Source organism: Camponotus floridanus, unplaced genomic scaffold, assembly GCF_003227725.1.
Source record: "Camponotus floridanus strain SB8 unplaced genomic scaffold, Cflo_v7.5 scaffold132, whole genome shotgun sequence".
Lineage (NCBI taxonomy): Eukaryota > Metazoa > Arthropoda > Insecta > Hymenoptera > Formicidae > Camponotus > Camponotus floridanus.
In genome coordinates this window covers 531,187-555,569 of record NW_020229251.1, presented here as the reverse complement: position 1 = coordinate 555,569, position 24,383 = coordinate 531,187, and the positions used below count along the sequence as shown (strand labels likewise).

The following is a 24,383-nucleotide window of genomic DNA, read 5'->3' as shown; positions in this document are numbered from 1 at the left end:
GTCAATCTAACAGGAAGGAAAGACACAGGTACACGGAATGGCCGGGTCAATTTAAAAAAGAGCGAGATATTAACAAAGGATTAAGATATGTTTTATTGCGAGTTCTGACCGATCGAGAGAGGACGCCCGCCAAAAATCTCCGACGTTTTATCGCCTGGTTCATCCCTCCTCGTCCGGCTTAAGCCAATCGCTAATCGACAAGTAGACCGTGCTCTGGCTTGTCCCTCGAACGGTTGCGTTTATTATTTTTCAAATTTGCTAAGGTCTCCTATTGTCCTACGAGCACATGGCAATATAAATATAAATAAGAGAACACGAGGACGGAACGACAAGACACGTTTGAGAAATAACATGCGCGAAGCGTATAATATCTCGAATATGATAATCGCACGCTTACATTATCTTTTCAAATTTTGTCAGTGCAAAACTTTTTTTAAAATGGAGGCTGTTTCTGTAGAAGAGAAGATAGAAATGATTCTTATTTATGGTGAATGTAGTAGAAATGTTGACGATGCCGTTACACTTTATGCTGAACGTTTCCCGGATAACGTGCGATCTCGAGTATCTTTTTATCGGGTTGTTACACAATTTCTACAAGAGGGAAGTGTGTCTAAGAGAAAAAGAGCCTGTCGAAACCTAGTTACTGGAACTGACAATGAAATTGCTGTATTAGCTGCAGTAAATGTTGACCCTCATGTCAGTACTCGACAAATTGCACGCGATTCTGGAATTTCGCGACGTAGTGTAGGCAAGATATTAAAACGTTATAAATATCATCCCTATCACATTTCGTTGCACCAAGAACTTCATGATAATGATTTTCAGAACCGAGTTATCTTTTGTCAATGGGCATGTCAACAAATACAACAAGATCCTAATTTCTTTGCTAAAGTCCTATTTTCAGACGAGTCCTCTTTTACGAACCACGGCACGGTTAATAGACATAACATGCACTACTGGAGTATTCAAAATCCACATTGGTTACGTGAAGTTGAGCATCAGCGTCAATGGTCTGTGAACGTTTGGTGTGGAATAGTTGGTGACAAGATAGTAGGTCCATACTTCATTGAAGGCAATTTAAACGGCGAAACATATCGTAATTTTTTACAAAATCAACTTCCGCTTTTACTTGAGGACGTACCCTTAAATGTAAGACAACAAATGTGGTTTCAACACGATGGATGTCCATCGCATTACTCCCGAACTGCTCGTGAAGTTTTGGATCGCGAATTCAATGGACGCTGGATCGGTAGAGGGGGTCCAGTAAATTGGCCAGCAAGATCTCCAGACCTTACATCTCCAGACTTTTATTTATGGGGTTACATAAAGAGCGAAGTTTACAAAGAAGTGCCAACATCTCGTGAAAATATGATGCAACGAATCCGAAATGCTTGTGCCAAAATATCACCTGATGTACTCCGCAGTTGTGTACGATCTATGGAAGTTCGGATCAATAAGTGCATTGAAGTCGAAGGTCGCCAATTTGAGCACTTATTAAATTAAATTAATTTCAAACAGATAAGACAATCATACCAAATTGTGGCAAGGGCAAGGGGTCTCACCTAAAACAAGCACCCCAAAGGGGATAAAAAACTACTACGTCCCCGTCGTTATTCCTGGGTAGTGCTAAAAGTAGTTAATAGTTGTACAGTTTTTCAACCTTAAAGTTAAAAAAGGGATTCCAATAAGGTACTCCGTTATCTCAAGATTTTTGTGTTTTTTGTTTTTTATGGCCAAAATATGGGTTAAATCGAAAAAATAATAAGAACAAAAAGTATTTTTTTTTTCGATTTCCAATCGAAATCCGCGGCAAAAAATGGGTGTTTCCATTTAAAAAAACGAATTTTGATCAAAAAACGCCACTTCCGGTCTAGACCGGAAGTTGTAATATGGACCTTTCGATAGCCTCTTTAATGCCCTACAACTTTTGTCTAAAACTTTTTTCAAAATAATCGACTCCAATCGAGATATTATCTTGTCTCAAGATAAATGCCCTACCCTGTATATATATATAAATATACATAGAGTGATTAATATAGAGTGATTAATATATAGAGTAATGTAAAAAAGACGATACGAAGTGAGGTACGAGGTAACGTATAAAGCGACGCATCGTACGATCGCGCGAAACGATGCGGCGGGTGGAATAATATGACGATACATGGATTAATATATAGTTGTATGCGAAGAGGTAAAATGCGTAGGACGATGCGAGCGGTGATCGGGCGGGAAGGCGCCGTCCCTCGGTGTTGAAGTCGGCGAGACGTCTGAAATATATAAAGTATCAATTTATATAGTATTAATAGATCATACTGAGGTATATGGAATGAAAGAATAGCGCGTTAGACGAAAAGAGATACGTACCTCGATTAAAACTCGTCCTCGTCGTCGTCGTAGTCGCTCGTGTGAGCGGAGCTCATTCCGTCACTCGTGTGAGCGGAGCTCATTCCGTCGATCGGATTCAAACCGCGGTACCACATTTCTCCGAAGGAATCGTCGTCGTCGTAGATATGTGCGGTCTTACACATATGATCTTGGACGAGCGATTCCATACCGAACAATCTTCTCAAGCGAAATATGTCGGTAAACATGTTAGGCGCGCTCTTCTCCCATTTCTTGTAGGTCGCTCGCACCACAGTAAATCCATGAATATGCGGCGCGCCTGCCTTTTTCTCTGCATCCAACGCTTATGGTGTATGCTTACGAACCCTTCGATCTCGACTTCCTCCTCGAACTGTAAAAAATGTCGCGCGATCAACGATCGTCGCGTGTCTCTTCAAAGGAGAGCGAAAGAATAAATAATGATGATAAAAGGGTACTCACGTTCCACGCTAACACTATGCTGAGGATCGCTTTCATGAGTCTCTTGATGTATTTTATTTTCCAGGCGCACATTCGCGCCGCGAACATACATCCGTGAAACATTCTTAGCAATTTCAAAAATTCGTCATCTATCGTTCGCGCGAAAATAACGCTGAGAATGAATATTGAATGCACTGGGAACATTTAGAATACTGAGCGCGCGGAAATATAATGAGGTAATATAACGAGGCGTGATAAATTCTCGATTGCTCCGGAGGAAGTGCGGAAAATGTGTTTAACCGCGTATGCGCGATACGAGTTAACGTTTATTCGCTAATTAATATTATTTTTCATAGTGTTAATATTATTTTTCTTAGTATTAATATTATTTTTTAGTATTAATATTATTTTTAGTATTAATATTATTTTTTCTTAGTATTAATATTATTTGTAGTATTAATATTATTTTTAGTATTAATATTGTAACAGCGAGGCCGTTACTGCGCCAACATCCGCGCGGCGCCAATTTGGCGCCAAGCGCCGCCGATTGAGCACCGCGTCCGAACCGCGGAACCGCGGATTGATAATCACCGCGTGCCCCACTATTACGCGCATGACCGCGTAAGGAGATCGCGTGGGGGTGGCCAGCCGGGTATATAAGGCGGCCGCTCCGGCAGACCAGTACCTATTCCTGTCCCGACTTTCGGGACGCTCGAAGCTACAGGACGCACCCTGGGTATTCGCAGCTTACCGAGCTCCTTACTCTTGGCTTAGAGCACGGTCGCTACCGTGCCCGGTCGATCGCAACCGACAACCAGGAGTCTCCCGTCGACCCACGACGACCCGGTCTCGGGTACGGGCGCTCCCGTACTCGGTCGGTTGCAACCGACGTCCGGATTGTCTGGGTCTCCATTCTGAGCCCCGACTAGCCGTTTTCCCGGCTCCTGGCGAACAGCCGTTTTCACGGCTCCTGGCGAACAGCCGTTTTTACGGCTCCTGGCGAACAGCCGTTCTCACGGCTCCTGGTGCACAGCCGTTCTCACGGCTCCTGGTGCACAGCCGTTTTCACGGCTCCTGGGGACTAGCCGTTCTCACGGCTCCTGGTGCACAGCCGTTTTCACGGCTCCTGGGGACTAGCCGTTTTCACGGCCCCTGGTGAACAGCCGTTTTCACGGCTCCTGGTGCACAGCCGTTTTCACGGCTTTTGGGGACTAGCCGTCCTTGCGACTCTTGGAGGGTAGCCGTCTCCACGGCTCCTGGGCAGCTCTCCCCCATCGCTCCTGGACGAATAGCCGCATCCCCGGCTTTGGAGGACCACGGCTCTGGAGGACGGCCACTTTGGCGATCCTGGACGACGACCGCAACCACGAAAAGGAGGATCACCGCTGCCCGAGCCAACGACCACCCACACGCAGGACACTAGCCGTTCTCATGTCTCTTATGACCTAGTTATAAATAAAGGTAATCCCGACCCAGCCGACTCTCCTTTCTCCCGCGGCCGACAACGCTCCACTTATCCGCCGATTCCGAACCGTGCTGGTCCGCGTCGCGAGATATACTTGGGAACCCTGATTAACTTCCCTGGTCCAGAGCCCGGTTGCTACCGGGCCCGGTCGGTTGCTACCGACGTCCAGTATCCCGGCGTACTACGGGGCACCCGTGTACGCCACCCTGAGGACGGGTGCTCCCGTCCTCGGCCGATTTCGGTCGGCAGGCCCGGCTAGGATCCGTGTCCGTGCCTCGCGGCACGTGACCACCCCTTCGGACTTCCGCGTCGCGAGGTATACTTGGGGACCCTGATTATCTTCCCTGGTCCAGAGCCCGGTTGCTACCGGGCCCGGTCGGTTGCTACCGACGTCCAGTATCCCGGCGTACTACGGGGCACCCGTGTACGCCACCCTGAGGACGGGTGCTCCCGTCCTCGGCCGATTTCGGTCGGCAGGCCCGGCTAGGATCCGTGTCCGTGCCTCGCGGCATGTGACCACCCCTTCGGACTTCCGCGTCGCGAGGTATACTTGGGGACCCTGATTAACTTCCCTGGTCCAGAGCCCGGTTGCTACCGGGCCCGGTCGGTTGCTACCAACGTCCAGTATCCCGGCGTACTATGGGGCACCCGTGTACGCCACCCTGAGGACGGGCGCCCCCGTCCTCGGCCGATTTCGGTCGGCAGACCCGGCTCCAGGTCCGTGCACGGCTACACGTGACCTCCTTTTTAGGGTTTTGTATCCACGACCGCGCCGATTTTGCGATCGAGACACGGTCCCGCGTAGATACCTAGATTAGACGTGTTAGCAATTGTGGTTACGCGACTCCGTGTATCATACTAGATTTAGGTCTGTTCCTTGTCCCGACTAGCGCCTAAGACGTGTGTTCGTAATAATACTAGACTTAAGTCTGCTCCCCGTCCCGACTAGCGACTAAGACTGGTAAGCACCTAGATTTAGGCATATTCATAATTGTAATTGCGCGACCGCGACATAACTTCGTGTGTACTACTAGATTTAGGCGTATCCATTGTCCTAGCTAGTACCTAGAACGTTATTTTCGTGTAAAGAATCAAAGTGTAAGTAGGGTGATTTTACAATAAAGATTTTTTATTAATTCGTACCCGTGTGGTTTTGCGAGCCTGAGTCTCCCCTTCTCCCGAACCCTGACTCCGACGAGCCGATCCGCGGCGTCGGGAAAGGTGCACCGTTACAATATTATTATCTTTTTCTTATTATTAATATTATTTTTGAAGATATTAATAATACTTCTTTCTAAGTAGGCGATAAATCAATGCACGCGATAAAAATTAATCGTCGATACATCGACGAGAGTACGCGTAAAACTAATCTACGATGTGGGAAATGTATGAGGCGCGATAAATTAACCGCTAATAAGTCGATAAGAGTACACGCAGGACTAATCTACGACGCGGAAAACGCGCGACGCGTCTCTGTTCACATGTCGCGCAATTGATCGCGTCTCTCCAACCACCAGTTGTGCAGTTTGCACACGTTTTCCAAGGCGCAATTCTTCGAGTGATAGCCGCAGCGATAGACGCGAGTCGCGGCTAGCGTTCGAAGGGGTCCGATATCCTCGTAATCGGCGTCGATGGTCTCCATCGTCAGGTCGAGCTGTTCCGCGACCTCTCCCGCGATGTCGGCCAGCCACTTCTTCTTCTCGAGACCCTTGACGTAAATCGTCACCGCGGCGTTCGAGATCCCTCGACGCGCGATATATCGCGTCGCGAACGATCTGCTTCGCGTGCCTATACTCCACGTGTCCGTCGGTCCAGTGAAATTCGTGGTGATTAAGAGTCAGCCAACAGGCCTGCGACTTCTCGCTCTTCGTCAGCAGATTCCACGACATCGGCGCGCGAAAGACGTGATGCGTCAGATCTCTGCCTCGCGAGTATCGCCATCTCCTTCGTCACGAATCGCTCGTTGACGACAAAACCCTGCAGATCGACGAAGATCGCAATATCGCCCGCGACCGTCGTCGCGGTCATCGTCGCGAGATACTGACGTTTATTCGCGTCTCTCCCCGATATCTTCGCGATTTCGAGTTTCCTCTCTCCCCTCCCGTTCGACATGTCGTCTTACAGAATCTTACGCACGACGTTCGTCAGCGGATTGTACTCCACTATGCGATCGTGAATGATTAGACAGTACGCCGTGATGTTAGAAGGAACGTTGTCCTTGCAGTCGAATTCTAGACGAACGTCCACAGTGGCGCTCTTAATCGCTTCGTTTTGGCGGAAACAATCTATCACCGCGAGTGGGCCGCAGTATAGAAATTTGTTCATAGTCAGGAGCGTCTCGTCGCTCGCGGATCCGTAATACGTTCGTTGAAATCTCGCGTAGGCGTCGTACAGTACGGCGATCTTGTTCTTATCGAAGTTCAAATTCATATCGTCGTACGGATAGAAGTCGGAATTGAGATACAATTTTACGTTGGTCAGATTGCACGCGTCGAATCTGGAAGCGTCCTGCGATAGGACGTTCTTCCTTCCGGTCTGCAACGCGAAGATGACGTAATGCGATTTCTCGAGCTGCGTGGCCGCTTTTACGGCCCACGAGTGTTTCGTCGTGCTCTGCAGGAGCGGAAACTCGTACAGATTCCACAAGCGAAAGGGCGCGCTCAGATATCTGTCGCTGTCCAACGTGCGCAACAGCGATAATTTGTTGACGTCATTCAGCACCACGTGCGGCACGCGCCACTGTATCTTCGCGAGCTCGACTCTCGGCTCGAATTCCTCGCGATATCAGACAATTGTTGTCGTTTCGTGCTCTTACCAGAATCAGCTCGTGACGGACGTTGATGACAACGCGCCTGTAATCCTCGCAGAAATCTAGCAGCGTGTCGAGAGGAACGCAGAAGTTGAAGTCGCCCGTCGACGCGACGCCGCTCGGTCCAGTCGCGAGATCCCATCCGGCATTCTTCAAGATCTTGCCTCGTTCGGCCGTCAGCGAGACGTAGTTCTTGATCGTGCTGGTTATTCCGACGTTGCGATTACGATCGATCTCCACGCCATCGAGCTCGTAACGTATCTCCTCGAACATAAAGGCGACGCAATTGTTCACGAGCCACGCCGGCGTCGAGGGCACGGACGGCTCCTTAGAGGCCGAGACAGGCTTACCCGATTCGCCGCTCGACGCGGGCGGCGGATTATTCTTCGCGTGCAGTCTACCTTCGACGTAGAGAAAATTCTCGCACGGCAGCGTGTATAGGTCCTGCTGTTGTATGGGTATTCGTATCTCGTCGCTGTATCCGAAAGTGGTGTTAGCATACGGATTGTACGTGTGACTCTCGATCTTCACGATGCGATCGTCGAAGACGGGTTCCCCGCCGATGCTCAGAATGTCCCTCATGTCGTCGTCGAACTATCGCGCGGCTCTCGGTACGACGAAACCCATGGATCGCAGAAAAGCGACGTTGGCGGACAATTCCCCGACGCTCCTTTCTCTCGAGCGCGCGACTCGAGTTCCCGCGACGCGATCGCGGTCGCCGTCGCGATGCGACGTCGCGACGCTAGATTCGCGCACGACGAGCATCGCCTCGTTCCCTCCCCCGTCTCGCCGCGCGCTCTCTATCGTCTGCGTCGCACGTGCAGTCGAATCGAGATCTCCTCGCCGCGGAAATCGATCAATCGACCGTCCTGATCGACGACGCGCAGCGATACGTCGGTCACGAATCGCGCGATGACCGGCAGATAAATGATCTGCCTCGGGATCTCCGACACTTTGTATCCCGGCGGGACGTTCGGCGCGAATTCGTGTATCGCGTGGACGGATCTCCCGTTCACGTACGCGCCCGTCGTCAGGTTGCATTCCACGCGAATCGTGTAACCGCGATAATGCTCACGGGCTCGTCGGACGCGTACCATTTGTTCGGCCGCAATACGCGAGACTGGGAGAAACCTAACAACGATCCGATATTGTTCGGTTTGGTGAAATTAATTCGGTACGGGCATTTGATTTCGCTTCTCATATTGTCGTTACCGCGTAGCGCGAGAACGCGATCGCCGCTCTCGTCCTCCGCGTCCTCGACGTCGTACAGATATTCCTCGTCGTCGTCGCCGTCGCTGGCGCCATCACCGCCGACTCTCCCACCGGTACTCGCGCTCGGCGGTCGTCGCCGTCTTCGAAGAATCGCGGCTCTCAGATACGCGCTTATGTCGCGCAGCTCGTAGGATCCGATCGGGATCGCGATCGTCTCGTCGTCGTCGTCGAAGTAAAATTTATTGTTCGAGGAATTCACGTTCGGAATCGTGTTGTAGGTCTCGAAATTGGTCAGGCCGAGCTCGTAATCGTCGTCGCTCAAATCGAGAGGCGGAAAGTAACTCGCCGTGAGAACGTTGCTTCTTCCGGTCAGTGAGAATCAGCGACATGACGACTAGCGCTATCGCCGTTAGAGACCGAAGGGCTTCCTCCTTTCTCCTCCCCAATCGACTCGTCGAAGGAAGCGCAGGCACAATTGTCCGCAGACGCTCTGATCGTACGTCTGCTGAGAGTCGCGATTGTACGCGACGCGCGTGTCGCGTCCGAGATAACGCGCGAGTTCTCGAGGCGGTCGAAGATTGCCGAAAGCGTCGAAGTAGATAGCGTCTTTTCCCCTTTTAGCGTACGCCACCCAATGCGTGCTCGGCCCCGAGGCGTCGTCCAGGTTCACGATACCACTCTCGTCGCGACGAACTCGCGCCGGCAACGCGTCGCGCATGAACACACCTCTGAAGTGACGCACGCGAGCGCGCCTGGCCGCGCTGTTCAACTGTTCGTTCGTCGTGACGCCGATCGGAGCTACGACGTCGTCTAACGCGCGCGAAGGCGCGATTTTTTTTTCTTTTCCTCCTAACCGTTCGTCCGCCTCGTCTCGATGCTTCCGCCGCGCTTGTAAGGCGCGAGATACAAATCGCGGCCCTCCATCGCTCGATTGTGTCGCTGCAGCTCCTCCAATTGTCGACACGCGGCCTTACCGTCGTTCACCATCTTCGCCACGCCGGCCGCTCCGCCGATCAGCGATCCTAAAGCTCCGAGCGCCGGCAACAGCGGCAGGAAGCCGCCGCGTTTCGCCGCGGGAAGAACCCGTCCTCTCGTCGTCGTCCTCCTCCTCCTCATCGAGCTCGTTCTTCTCTTGCCGCCGCCGCCGCTCTTTCTCGCGCCTCTTTGCGCTCCAACCATACCCATTCCTAGTTTCGTCTTCACCTTCATAGCCGCCCATACGGCCGACGCCGCCACTCTCTCGCCGAGGGTCGAATCCCCGGCCCGGATACGCTCGAACGCTCTCGCTCCGAGCGCCCGATCCGCGACGTGCCGATCAGCGAGATCGTCGCTCCGCGAATAGGCTACGTCGTGCTCGCGGCAAGCTGCGTCCAGCGGATTGACGCCTCGATCGCCTCGCGCGAGCCGCTTCGCGAGACGAGTACCGGGACCGCAGAACTGATATCCCGGTATATGTAGTTCAAACGGAAGAGCGTTTATAGTTCTATTGAGCAAACCGCTACCGCCGACGACTGCCGTCGCGGCATCCTCGGCGTATCTCATACGCCTCGACGCGCTCATCGTCACGCCATTTCCTTCTCCCGGCACATGCCGCAGTCTTTGATGCACGGCGGCGGACCATCGATGTGCGTTCATTGCTACGGCTGATTGTGATGCTTGTGACAGAGGCGATAACGCTGCACGTCCGGATCGCCCTGCAGATGTATAGGCAATCTCTCCCACAATCGATCGACGAAATCACCGTACTTGTCCAGCAGAAGCTTCTTCGGAACGTACTGCAACTGATCGACGCTGAGTCCGAGAATATCGTAATCGTTCACCAATAGAATAAACATGACGAAGCGTCGCGCGCGCGCTCCTAACTCTATCGCGTCACCGTCGATCGGACATGCCTAACTGCGCGATCGTTTTTTTTCTCCCTCTATATATATGCGTTCGCGAGGGCGAATCCGCGCTCGTTGCTCGCGCGCGCGCGAGTCTGCGCACTGAGACGCAGATTCGCTCGCGACAACGAGGAAGAATCGCGAGAGGAGAGAGAGAGAGAGAGAAAACGATGCGTTTCGTGCGTCAACCGATCGCGATAAGAGTGTCCAACGTCGACGGTAAGACGCGCTCGATGAACGAGGAATCGCGAAGACACGGTAATCTGTTACCGACCGCGATCCGCTGCGTAATCTGCGGTCCCTCTAATTGCGGTAAAACGAACGTGCTGATAAGCCTTCTGGAGAGCCCGCACGGCGTGCGATTCGAGAACGTGTACGTTTACTCGAAATCGTTGCATCAGCCTAAATATCGATATCTGAAAAAATTGTTGAAACCTATGAGGGATATCGATTACTTCACGTATTCGAACAACGCCGACGTCATCCCGCCTAGCGAGGCTTCGCCGAACTCGATATTCGTGTTCGACGACGTGGCCTGCGACAAATAGGACGTCGTGAGAGAGTACTTCGCCATGGGGCGTCACGCGAAGGTCGATTGCTTCTATCTGTGCCAATCGTACGCCAAGATACCCAAACATCTGATACGCGACAACGCGAATCTATTGATACTCTTTAAGCAGGATGGCACTAATCTGAAACACGTGCACAGCGATCACGTGAACACCGATATGCCGTACGAAGATTTTCACGCGCTGTGTCGCGCGTGTTGGAAATACCAATACGGTTTTCTAGTGATCGACAAAGATAGCGCGCTGCGCAATCACAGGCGGCAGATACAGGCGAGGGTTCAACAATTACGCCGTGCCGTAGAGCGTCGCGTGCGTCGTCGTCGTCGTCGTCGTCATCGAGGATGAGTCAGTCTTCTCGAGATGGTAGAGGGGAGAGATATAAGAGAAGGCGAAACGTCGAGGAACGACGGACGTCGGCAGACGCGAGAAAACCGCGATAGAGATAGCGAGAACGCGCGCGTCGATTCGCAGAAAGCACAGAGCGCTGAAGACCGGAAGGATGGAGAGCGATAGCACTTTGGAGACGCGTTTCAAACCGATCGTCGAACCGTTGCGACGCATCGCCTAGCGCATCGGAGACGATTCCACGCGAGGCGCGAGCGCGAGAGAGAGGGAACCGGCGAAGAGCGAGATCGACGAGACGTTCGCGCGAAGCGTCAAGAGAACGGAGGCGTCGGAGGAGGAGGAGGAGGAGGAGGACGACGAGGAAGAGACCGAGAAGAGCGCGTTACCGCCGCCGCCGCCGTCGTCCGCGAAAGGATTCAAAGCTAAGCGATCTCGCCGTCTGAATGCGACGACTTCCACGCCCGTGGGAGCGTCGGACGCGTCTCCCGCGCAACGGCGCGAATTCGCGAGCGGAGACCTCTTCGCGCAGCCGCCTGTCGAGGAGACGTTCGAGATGAGCGACGACGTCTTCCTCGGATCGCCGGCGACGCTCGAAACGTCCGTGAGACGGTCTCTGCGGACTCCTCGAGGGGCGAGACATCTTGCGCGATCAATTGGGCCCATTGGCGCGAAAGTACGTGGGCGCTCTTCTCGGCGGCGGCGCGCCGAGCGATTTCGATCACGTTTACGGAGTCTACTTCGCCGACGCGGGCACTATGCTCGGGGACAAGCGATTCGACGTAGGCGTCGACAACGCGATATTCGTGGACGGAGTCAGATACGCCATTTACTCCCGGTCAGTACAATTGATCTTCAAGAGAATTCTCGACGATTTCAAGTACACCGAGAGAGACAAAGCCGCGTACAGGAGCATACTTCTGCAAACTAACACTCACAGGCGCGAGCACAATATTCGCATGTTCGTACTGGGAAACAAGGGATACAAGTACAAGCACGTCATAGCTCCGATCCTGCGGACGGACAGTCCGAGGAAGAGATCGGCGGGGTCGCGTGCCGCGGCTATGCGCGCGACCCGCGACACCGTGGACTACGTTCACTGGGACGATCCGAACGAATTGGTGGATCGTCTCAGATTGCTGGACGCTTCTCGTCAAGCCGGCAACAACGCTCACGACAACGAGATCCTGTCGATAATCGAGGAGCTCCGCGAGGCGGGCGAGATACTGTGAGACGATCGCGCGCGCGCTTCATTCGACGACGCGATGTTCGCGAGCAAGTTCGGAGTGTCGACGCGGAGAAGACGCGGTCGCGACGCGACGAGCGCTAGATTGCGCGCGAGCGTGGAATCTCTGCGAAATTACGTGCGCGATAACGCGCTGTGCCTGACCGTCTCCGACGTCTTCCCTCCGCGTCGCATTACGACGCGAGGCGTCTCAAGATACGAGTTGCCTGGCCGACGACGACGACGACGCGACGAACAAGAGTTACGTCGAAAGCGTTATACACGCGGTGAGAGCGAACGTGGCGAGCCAATCACCAACTTATCGCGAGCGCGAGAACGCTAGCGGATAACAACGCGGTCTCGACGGCGAAGAAAATCGTCGCTCTGAGCAAGAAGATCGACGCTCTCGAGAGCGCCGCGACCGAAAGATCAAGCGCTCTGGAAGCCGACTTTACGCGGATTCGCACGAGGGGGAGCGCTCTCGAGAATCGGCTGCAAACGCTGGAGAATCTGCATGAGCTCGCCGCGACGAGGATCGAGACCGTCGAGGCGGAGAGATCGGAGCGCGCGGTCGTCGACAAGCGACTGGGCGATCTGGAGAGCTCCGTCGAGACGAATCGAGCGAACGGGGACGCGTCGAGCAAACTGTCGCGCGAACTGGAGACCTCCGTCGCGCGGCTCGAGGAGATCGGCGAGAAAACGGAGAAGCGAGTGCGCGCCTTGGAGAGATCTCTGTCGTGAACAACGTAGCGGCGAACAACGAGAGGAAATCGAGCCGCGTTGAGCGGTCACGACAGAACGCTGCAGGAGTTGACGGCTAAGACGCTGACTTCCAACGCGAAATTGCGAGAACTGGACGCCGAGTGACGCGTCTGAGGAAAGACGCGAACGAACTCGCGAGGAGAACGGCCGCGACGACGATGACGGCGACGGGGGCGGCGGGGAAGGCGGCGGCGGCGGCTGCGATTCTAAGACGATCGATCCGAATAAGGTAATCATACAACTGGGCGCTAAAACTCCTGATAAGCAACCAGTCGAAGAGAGGGTAAAAAAAAAAAATAGAGACGGCGAGATGAGCGCCTCGAAACGGAGACTCGTGAACGAGCTGCACGCGCCGGCGAGAAAGAACTTCCCCCGCCGCCGCGTCGCGATGCGCGGATACAACGATCTGTGGCAAACGGACGTCGTCGAGATGCGTCCTTACGCCAGACGGAACACAGGCCACAATTACATACTCACCGTCATCGACGCTCTGAGCAAGTACGTGTGGGCGGTACCGCTCAAGAGAAAGAGCGGCGACGAGGTCGCTCGAGCCCTGTCGAGCGTGACGCGCGCCTCCGGACGTCGCCCGAGGAAATCTGCAGACCGACAAAGGAAAGGAGTTCTACAACGCCAAGGTGCGAAGATTCGTAGATAGACACGGAATCAATCAGTACTCGATGTATTCGGTGCTGAAATCATCGATCGTCGAGCGTTTCAATCGCACGCTCAAGAACTCGATGTGGAAGTACTTCACGCGGAACGGAACGTACAAGTGGCTCGACGCCGCTACCGCGTCTAATATCCGAGTACAACGCTCGCAAACATCGAACCATCGGGATGCGTCCGATCGACGTGACGCCCGCTCGAGCGTCGAGACTCCTGTCGACGGTGTACAGCCACCCGAAATCGCCGCTCCGGGAAAATTTCGACCGAACGATCCCATGCGCGTGAGCAAGTACAAGACACTGTTCGANGCGCGGCCTTACCGTCGTTCACCATCGTTCGCCACGCCGGCCGCTTCCGCCGAACAGCGATCCTAAAGCTCCGAGCGCCGCAACGCGGCAGGGAACCGCCGCTTTCGCCGCGGGGAAAGAACCCGCGTCGTCGTGTCGTCGGTCTTCCTCCTCCTCGTCGCGGTCGTCGTCGTCGTCGTCGTCCTCCTCCTCCTCGTCGCGGTCGTTCTTCTCTTGCCGCCCCCGCCGCTCTTTCTCGCGCCTCTTCGCGCTCCAGCCATACCCATTCCTAGTTTCGTCTTCACCTTCATAGCCGCCCATACGGCCGACGCCGCCACTCTCTCGCCGAGGGTCGAATCCCCGGCCCGGATACGTTCGAACGCTCTCGCTCCGAGCGTCCGATCCGCGACGTGCCGATCGGCGAGATCGTCGCTCCGCGAATAGGCGACGTCGTGCTCGCGGCAAGCCGCGTCCAGCGGATTGATGCCACGATCGCCTCGCGCGAGCCGCTTAGCGAGACGAGTACCGGGGCCGCAGAACTGATATCCCGGTATATGTAGTTCGAACGGAAGAGCGTTTATAGTTCTATTGAGCAAACCGCTACCGCCGACGACTTCCGTCGCGGCGTCCTCGGCGTATCTCATACGCCTCGATCGTCGACGCGCTCATCATCGTCACGCCATTTCCTTCTCCCGGCACACGCCGCAGTCTTTGACGCGCGGCGGCGGGGAACCGTCGATGTGCGTTCGTTGCCACGGCTGATTGTGATGCTTGTGACAGAGGCGATAACGCTGCATGTCCGGATCGTCCTGCAGATGTACGGGCAATCTCTCCCACAATCGATCGACGAAATCGCCGTACTTGTCCAGCAGAAGCTTCTTCGGAACGTACTGCAACTGATCGACGTTGAGCCCGAGAATATCGTAATCGTTCACCAATAGAATAAACATGACGAAGCGTCGCGCGCGCGTAACTCTATCGCGTCACCGTCGATCGGACACGCCTAACTGCGCGATCGTTTTTTTCTCCCTCTATATATATCCGTTCGCGAGGACGAATCCGCGCTCGTTGCTCGCGCGCGCGCGAGTCTGCGCGCTGTGACGCAGATTCGCTCGCGACAACGAGGAAGAATCGCGAGAGGAGAGAGAGAGAGAGAAAACGATGCGTTTCGTGCGTCAACCGATCGCGATAAGAGTGTCCAACGTCGACGGTAAGACGCGCTCGATGAACGAGGAACCGCGAAGACACGGTAATCTGTTACCGACCGCGATCCGCTGCGTAATCTGCGGCCCCTCTAATTGCGGTAAAACGAACGTTTTAATAAGCCTTCTGGAGAGCCCGCACGGCGTGCGATTCGAGAACGTGTACGTTTACTCGAAATCGTTGCATCAGCCTAAATATCGATATCTGGAGAAATTGTTGAAACCTATGAGGGATATCGGTTACTTCACGTATTCGAACAACGTCGACGTCATCCCACCTAGCGAGGCGTCGCCGAACTCGATATTCGTGTTCGACGACGTGGCCTGCGACAAACAGGACGTCGTGAGAGAGTACTTCGCCATGGGACGTCACGCGAAGGTCGATTGCTTCTATCTGTGTCAATCGTACGCTAAGATACCCAAACATCTGATACGCGACAACGCGAATCTGTTGATACTCTTTAAGCAGGATGGCACTAATCTGAAACACGTGCACAGCGATCACGTGAACACCGATATGCCGTACGAGGATTTTCACGCGCTGTGTCGCGCGTGTTGGAAATACCGATACGGTTTTCTAGTGATCGACAAAGATAGCGCGCTGCGCAACGGCAGATACAGGCGAGGGTTCAACGATTACGCCGTGCCGTAGAGCGTCGGCGTGCGTCGTCGTCGAGGACGAGTCGGTCCTCTCGAGACGGTGGCGATCGTAGAGGGGAGGGAGAGATAAGAGAAGGCGAAACGTCGAGAAATGACGCGCGCGATGACGGACGTCGACAGACGCGAGAAAACCGCGATAGAGATAGCGAGAACGCGCGCGTCGATTCGCAGGAAGCACAGAGCGTTGAAGACCGGAAAGATGGAGAGCGATAGCGCTCTGGAGACGCGTTTCAAACCGATCGTCGAGCCGTTGCGACGCATAGCCGAGCGCGTCGGAGACGATTCCGCGCGAGGCGCGAGCGCGCGAGAGAGGGAACCGGCGAAGAGCGAGATCGACGAGACGTTCGCGCGAGGCGTCAAGAGAACGGTGGCGTCAGAGGAGGAGGAGGAGGAGGAGGACGACGAGGAAGAGGCCGAGGAGAGCGCGTTACCGCCGCCGCCGCCGTCCGCGAAAGGATTCAAAGCTAAGCGATCTCGCCGTCTGAACGCGACGACTTCCATGCCCGTGGGAGCGCCGGACGCGTCTCCCGCGCAGCGGCGCGAATTCGCGAGCGGAGACCTCTTCGCGCGGCCGTCCGTCGAGGAGACGTTCGAGACGAGCGACGACGTCTTCCTCGGATCGCCGACGACGACGCTCGAAACGTCCGTGAGACAATCTCTGCGGACTCCTCGAGGGCGAGACATTCTGCGCGATCAATTGGGCCCGTTGGCGCGAAAGTACGTGGGCGCTTTTCTCGGCGGCGGCGCGCCGAGCGATTTCGATCACGTTTACGGAGTCTATTTCGCCGACGCGGGCACTATGCTCGGGGACAAGCGATTCGACGTAGGCGTCGACGACGCGATATTCGTGAGTCAGATACGCCGGTACTCCCGGTCTGTACGAATTGATCTTCAAGAGAATTCCCGACGATTTCAAGTACACCGAGAGAGACAAAGCCGCGTACAGGAGCATACTTCTGTAAACTAACGCTCACAGGCGCGAGCACAATATTCGCATGCCCGTACTTGGAAACAAGGGATACAAGTATAAGCACGTCATAGCTCCGATGCTGCGGACGGACAGTCCGAGGAAGAAGATCGGCGGAGGTCGCGTGCCGCGGGCTATGCGCGCGACCCGCGACACCGTGGACTACGTTCACTGGGACGATCTGAACGAATTGGTGGATCGTCTAAGATTGCTGGACGCTTCTCGTCAAGCCGGCAACAACGCTCACGACAACGAGATCCTGTCGATAATCGAGGAGCTCCGCGAGGCGGGCGAGATACTGTGAGACGATCGCGGCGACGCGCGCCTCATTCGACGGCGCGATGTTCGCGAGCAAGTTCGGAGTGTCGACGCGGAGAAGACGCGGTCGCGACGCGACGAGCGCTAGATTGCGCGCGAGCGTGGAATCTCTGCGAAATTACGTGCGCGATAACGCGCTGTGCCTGACCGTCTCCGGCGTCTCTTCCTCCGCGTCGCATTACGACGCGCGGCGTCTCAAGATACGAGGAGTGGCCTGGCCGACCGACAACCACGACGCGACGAACAAGAGTTATGTCGAAAGCGTTATGCACGCGGTGAGAGCGAACGTGACGAATAATCGCCAGCTTATCGCGAGCGCGAGAACGCGAGCGGATAACAACGCGGCCTCGACGGCGCAGAAATTCATCGCTCTGAGCAAGAAGATCGACGATCTCGAGAGCGCCGCGACCGAGAGATCGAGCGCTCTGGAAGCCGACTTTACGCGGATTCGCGCGAGGGGGAGCGCTCTCGAGAATCGGCTGCAAACGCTGGAGAATCTGCAGGAGCTCGCCGCGACGAGGATCGAGACCGTCGAGGCGGAGAGATCGGCCTCGCGCGCGGTCGTCGACAAGCGACTGGGCGATCTGGAGAGCTCCGTCGAGACGAATCGGACGAACGGGGACGCGTCGAGCGAACTGTCGCGCGAACTAGGCACCTCCGTCGCGCGGCTCGAGGAGATCGGCGAGAAAACGGAGAAGCGAGTGCGCGCCTTGGAGAGATCTCTGTCGCACGTGAACAACGTAGCGGCGAACAACGAGATAAATCGAGCCGCGTTGAGCGATCACGACAGAACGCTGCAGGAGTTGACGGCAAAGGCGCTGACTTCCAACGCGAAATTGCGAGAACTGGACGTCGAGGTGGCGCGTCTGAGGAAAGACGCGAACGAACTCGCGAGGAGAACGGCCGCGACGACGACGACGGCGACGAGGGCTGCGGCGAAGGCGGCGGCGGCGGCTGCGATTCCTAAGACGATCGATCCGAATAAGGTAATCATACAACTGGGCGCTAAAACTCCCGATAAGCAACAGTCGAAGAGAGGGTAGGAAAAAAAAAATAGAGACGGCGAGATGAGCGCCGCGAAACGGAGACTCGTGAACGAACTGCACGCGCCGGCGAGAAAGAACTTCCCCCGTCGCCGCGTCGCGGTGCGCGGATACGACGATCTGTGGCAAGCGGACGTCGTAGAGATGCGTCCTTACGCCGGACGGAACAGAGGCCACAATTACATACTCACCGTCATCGACGCTCTGAGCAAGTACGCGTGGGCGGTACCGCTCAAGAGAAAGAGCGGCGACGAGGTCGCTCGAGCCCTGTCGAGCGTGACGCGCGCCTCCGGACGTCGCCCGAGAAATCTGCAGACCGACAAAGGAAAGGAGTTCTACAACGCCGAGGTGCGAAGATTCGCGGATAGACACGGCATCAATCACTACTCGACGCATTCCGTGCTGAAAGCGTCCATCGTCGAGCGTTTCAATCGCACGCTCAAGAACTCGATGTGGAAGTACTTCACGCTGAACGGAACGTACAAGTGGCTCGACGCGCTGCCGCGTCTAGTGTCCGAGTACAACGCTCGCAAGCATCGAACCATCGGGATGCGTCCGATCGACGTGACGCCCGCTCGAGCGTCGAGACTCCTGTCGACGGTGTACAGCCACCCGAAGATCGCCGCTCCGGGAAAATTTCGACCGAACGATCCCGTGCGCGTGAGCAAGTACAAGACGCTGTTCGAGAAGGGATACACGCCGAATTGGACCGCGGAGATCTTCCGCGTAGCCGAGGTGCGAAGGACGAATCCCGCGACGTATCTGCTGAAGGATTCGCGCGACGAGCCGATAACCGGCGGATTCTACGAGCACGAGTTGCAGCGAGTCTCCGATCCCGACGTGTATCTCGTGGAGAGAGTGCTGCGCCGGAAGGGCGACGCGGTTCTCGTGAAGTGGCTGGGGATGGACAGGTCGCATAATTCGTGGATAGACAAAGCCGACATGTTGTGACGAACATACGTATATTTTCGCGCGATATCGCGGACGAAGAGATACGTCGCGCGTATTGTAACGCGTCGCAACGAACATATATATATATTTGTAATATTAAGGATAAGAAAATACATCGCGCGCATTGCAACGCGTCGCAACGAACATATATAGTACAACATTAAAGATAATAAAATACATCACGCATATCTGTAAAAAATACATCGCATTGCGCTTAAGATCTATCCGCGCCCCTCCTCACAGAGGTATCCTGTAGTGCCCCCACGGCAGAGTGTCGGTCGAATCCGGCACGACGTAGCGCTTATCGTCGTACGGACTGAGCGCGACCTTCGACTCGCGCACGGTGTACACCTCGTGTAACTTGGATCTCAGGCACGACTGCTCGCGAGTCATCTCGATCTCGCGTCTCAGGCAGCGCTCGTAATCGTCGAACGTCAGCGTTCTCGCGACGACGCTGCTCCTCACGCCCTTGCTCTTCTTAGTGTCGCCTCTACCCTCGACTCGCAACGCGTACATCTTCGCTCTGAGTCCGACGAACTCGAGCATGAGAGCGCCGTTGTTCTCGTCCTTCATCAGACCGAGAACCTTCTTATTCGCGCACGGCACGCCGTAGGGATTGTCGACGGCGTAATCGCTCGTGTCGAATCTATCGACGTCGCGCTTCATTCGCTCGTACGCGTCCTCGCACTCTACGCTATAAATGAGACTGTCCGTGTCGGTGTACAATATCTTACACTTATCGCCGTAGAGCGGCGACATGTATTCGTAGTGAAACGCGTACAGACGAATCTTGGATATATCGAGAATCGACATGCCTACGTAGATCGGTTTGTCGATCTTCGCCTCCAATTTGCGCAATTCCACGGCCATGAGATTCTCCGAGAATACGCTTCTACTGTGAAAATTCGGCTTGGAGATGAGCGCCTCGGCTCCGAATCGACCGTCCCATCGAGTCGCGAGTCGAACGTCCACGTGATTGCGCACGTTCTCCATGGTCTTGCCGAAGACGGCGTTGTTCATCAACTTGTACAGATTCTTCTCGAAATCGTTACTCGCGTTAGTGCGTAAACGCGTGTTAAGCTCCACGTATCCGCGTAACCACGGCGACTGCGAGAAGCGCAGCGCGCGATGAATCCTAGTCAGACGCAGACCGTGACGAACGCACTGCTGCAGATTGCGATATTGCGTGACGTATCGGCGCTTATCGTACAGCGTGGCTAGGAGTTTGCTCTGCCGCTTCCCCGGCGGCTTATCGCGCGTGGGACAAAACGATAGATCGGCGTGGGCGTCGTGCGCGTCGGCCGGATAGTCGAGATCGACCTCGAGAATGTAGCCGACGGTCGAGTCCTCCGTCACGGACATCACGTCGAGACTCTCGAGGTCGTCGACCCACTCGAATCGCTCGTACGGCAACGGCTGACACATCGCCCAACCGTACAGATTGTTGATATCGAGATACATCAGATAGATCGACGGTCGCGACGGATCGTACGCGCTCATGTACTTGTTGTTAGCGCGAGCATATCTATTGGAGCACTGACTCAGACCGCCGCGTATTCCGCGTTCCACGAACATCATCATATCGATATCGGTGAGCAGTTCGAAACGGACCCCCGTGTACTTGAGCATCGCGTCCCACGTGTATCCCGGCAACGTGAAGTAGTACGCGGGATCTAAACCGTAACTCTCCAAACAAGCGGCGCGAAAATTTTCGAACACGTCCGCGAGCAGAAGAACGTCGGTCTTCAGATACAGATCGCTGTACTCGCCTAAATTTTTGACGCCGAATCGCTTCCAGACGCGCGTCGCGTGCGCGTAATCGCTCTCCGATACGGTGTCGCCGGTCAGAGAACTGTAGAAGGACTCGCGCGGCGGGAGACGCGTCTCCCGCAATCTCTCGACGCTGTCGACGTACTCGTACGGAAACACGCCTTTGCACGTGAGAAGCCGGAAGTCGTCGTCGGAGAGATCGCGAAACTCGCCTCGCGCGATCGTCAGTTTGCTCTCGTCGAGATACGACGCCAACTTGTCGAGACCGGCGCCTAAAAACTTGAACGAGTCCACGAATCGTAATTTGACGTATCTGGAACGCGCGACGTTTCCCCCGTCTCCCTCCGCCGCCGTCGCGCTATCTCGAACGGTCTTAGAGAAAGCTATGTACGATTCCTTCGTCACCGGCAACAACTCGACGCTGCTGGGATACGCGTTAGCCACATCCTTGATAATGAAGTGCGCGTCGTAACCCGATAGATTGTGAAAGAATACGGGTATGACGTAGGGGTCCTTGTAATTCAAATTACACGCGGAATGCGCCGGACCTCTGAAACGGCCGGTCAAGTGACAGTGATCGCGCACGCGAACGTCGTCGACCTCGAACGGTCTCTCGCAGGCGTGACAGCGCGACGCGCTCGCGAACGTCTCCCGCTCGTCGGACGTCAGATCCGCCATCGGTACCACGCCGTCGAGGGCGACCTTCGCGCGAAGCGCCAGATCGCGCAGCTCGCGCACGAACCACGCGACGCAATCCTCGCCGCGATAAGATCCGTACGCCGACGCGGCGTCGTCGAAGGAGCAACGCGTGTAATAGGCCACGCTGTGAACTCTGTGATGCTGAACGATCCGCGTATTCTTGGTTCTCCCGCCCTCGTCCCCCTCCTTCCTCTCCAACGCGCACTCCAGATCGGCGTACACCGCGAACGGAATTCGCTCCTTTCTCGAATGATGCTCGAACTCCAGCCACCTGTCGTCCTCGCCGGGAAGAACGATCGCGCAATCGTTCAGCTTGCCGCAATCCTCGCTGTGCGCCGACAGCTTCTCGCTCGTGCGAAAGTAATGCATGCATCTGAAAGAAAGTACGAAATAAACGCTAGCTCGATGTCTCGCTCTCGCTCGCCGAGATCGAACGCTCACCGGTCGCACACGTGCGTCCTGTGCTGTCGCTTGCTCAACTGCGAGCCGATCAGACGAGACAGATCTCGAATACAGGCGAAATGTCCGACCGCGTTACCCTCGCGCGTCGCATCGCTCAGATACAGCAGATTGACGTGTCTCTCCCTCTTTCGATTTGTCAGACGAAGAGGGACGATGCGAATCCCGCCGTCGCCGTCCTTCCCGCGTCGTCTCTCTCCGACGGTGTACACGTTCACCGATATATCGTTCAGACGCTCGAACCGTCCGATTCCGTTCAGAGTCATAGGTAACTTCGAGCCCTCCAGATTCAACACCTCGGAGTAATGCGAATATCGCGTGCTTCTCTCGTGGTGCTTATCCACGGGATACAGAGCGGCGACCACCGACCACGCGAAACACGCCTCGTCGTCGTCGTCGGATCGCACGTTGATCACCGCTCTCTTCGTTTGAATCTCTCGCGGTACTCACACGTGGCACCCCGCCCGCATGGGATTGTACACGTTCACGTTCACCGTTAGATCGAGTATGCGCGACAGGGCCCATCCGCTGTCGCGCTCTTGAAACTCCTCCAAAGACGCGACGGTATCGCCGACGACGCGAGTATCGTACCACTCGCGCAGATCCGTCGTGGGTAAAAGGGGATGGTTTCTCGTGGCGATCGTCTTAACGGCGATTTTATCGCCCGACACGAATTCTCCGTTGAACGTCGTGTTCACTTTAACGCTGCGATATCGGCCCATGACGTCGCGCACGCGGCGGAGCACGGTGTCCCTCGCGTCCTCGAGAAATCTCAGAGGTTCGATGTAATCGAGATTTATCACAGCGCCGGTCAACACGCGTCTCTTGAAAGCCGTCTCGACCTCGGACCACGAGAATCCCTCGCGCGACTCGACCCCGCTACCGCCGTCGTCCTCGCGTCTCGCGACACCCGCGCCCTCCCGCTCGAAACGTCGCCGTAGATCGTTCCTCGCGCCGATCACTCGCAGAATTCGGGCGACCAGAGAGGTCCTCGCCCCCGTGGAGATTCGACGACTCGCGTCCAGGCACCTCTCGCGCAGAGTCGCGAGACACTCCTCGCACCGTCGCGTCCACGCGCGATAGTCGTCCGTCGTGACGACGTCGCGCGCGCTCTCCAGCGTCCGGCGCTCTTCCTCCCGCATGGTCGCGTCCTCTTCTCTCCCTACGGCGATTCGTCGTCCTCTCTCTCTCCTCCTCGCGGCGAGGTCTTATCCGCAGCGTCTCGCCTCGCGAATCCACCGGCAGCGTAATCCCGCGACGCGTCCCGGTCGCCCGCGTATCTCCGGCGTCGAATCTCGCCGCTCTTCCGCTACACACCAGGACCGTCTCGATCCACAGCTCCTCGCGCGCGTCTCGAAGACCGATCGCTCGCCTCGTCGAATAGGTCGCGACGCTCCACGCGATGCTCTCCTTCAACACTCGAGCGTAGCGGTCGATCGGCGGATCGACGCGCTCCTCGCTCATGACAACTCGCGCCTCAAGCGTATCAAATCCACGCCGCAGAACATATTTCGGCGGAACGGATACTCGCGACCGCTGTCCTCGCGATCGTACGTGTATCGCAGAGTTCTACTCGCGTTATCCTCGGGCGGGAGAATCCTGCAGCGCGCGATCGGATATAAGTATCGTTCTTCAGGTTGGGGATAATCGAACGAGTGGTATTTCCGCACGCCGTTACACATATAACCCTTCGGATCCTGATGACCCATCGGATACTTCGCTCTAAACCACCTGTTTAGATCATAATTGTAAAAATCGGCTCTGCGACTGTGGGCCAGAGCCGTCTCGACCCACAACTCCTCGCGTCGACTGTGCGTTTGAACGGCTCTTCTCAGATGATACGTCGCGACGTTCCATCGCGCGCTCTCCTTCAACTCGACGTCGTCATCGCCTATCAGGCGCGACAACACCTCCGCCGCCCTAGAGTCGACGGTAGAGACGACTCCGGCGGAACTCGCGCCGCTCATACGCGCGCCTCGTCGTTCGCGAACCTATCTTCCTGAAAAAAATGAACGATCGGATAGACCGATCGCGAGGCGTGTGCGCGCCTCGAAACGACCGTCGGCGTCTTTATACTCGCTCGTTCGAGCGACGACGACGACGACGACGACGACGACGACGACGACGACGGCGACGTCGCGCGAGCGGGAAAAAATTTCTCCGCGGTCGCGCGGTTTTCGCCTTCGGAAACGACGAATCCGTCGAAATACCGCATTCGACCGGATTCGGCGCGCGCGTCTCTCACCGCTGCGCGTTCGAGAGAAAGAAACGACGACGGAAGCGTCGCCGCGA

General features: G+C 55.6%; 2 protein-coding genes across 2 annotated transcripts; both read right to left on the bottom strand.

Moving 5' to 3' along the window:
- Positions 1 to 6,385: 6,385 nt before the first annotated feature.
- On the bottom strand, positions 6,386 to 7,658 carry LOC112637118. Its single transcript, XM_025406113.1, has 2 exons — positions 7,083 to 7,658; positions 6,386 to 7,033 (listed from the first exon to the last, which is right to left on the bottom strand). The coding sequence occupies exons 1-2, from the start codon at positions 7,656 to 7,658 to the stop codon at positions 6,386 to 6,388; spliced, it is 1,224 nt and encodes a 407-aa protein (XP_025261898.1).
- An 11,742-nt stretch (positions 7,659 to 19,400) lies between these two features.
- Positions 19,401 to 22,357, bottom strand: LOC112637117. Its single transcript, XM_025406112.1, has 2 exons — positions 22,074 to 22,357; positions 19,401 to 22,005 (listed from the first exon to the last, which is right to left on the bottom strand). Exons 1-2 carry the CDS (start codon positions 22,355 to 22,357, stop codon positions 19,401 to 19,403), a joined length of 2,889 nt encoding a protein of 962 aa, XP_025261897.1.
- Between the last annotated feature and the right edge of the window lie 2,026 nt (positions 22,358 to 24,383).

Coding starts and splice junctions, on each gene's coding strand:
- LOC112637118 (XM_025406113.1), bottom strand. CDS start 7,658: ATGAGGGACATTCTGAGCATCGGCGGGGAACCCGTCTTCGACGATCGC. Junction 7,034..7,082: donor TCCGTCACGAGCTGATTCTG/GTAAGAGCACGA, acceptor GAGGAATTCGAG/CCGAGAGTCGAGCTCGCGAA.
- LOC112637117 (XM_025406112.1), bottom strand. CDS start 22,357: ATGACTCTGAACGGAATCGGACGGTTCGAGCGTCTGAACGATATATCG. Junction 22,006..22,073: donor AGGACGCACGTGTGCGACCG/GTGAGCGTTCGA, acceptor ACTTTCTTTCAG/ATGCATGCATTACTTTCGCA.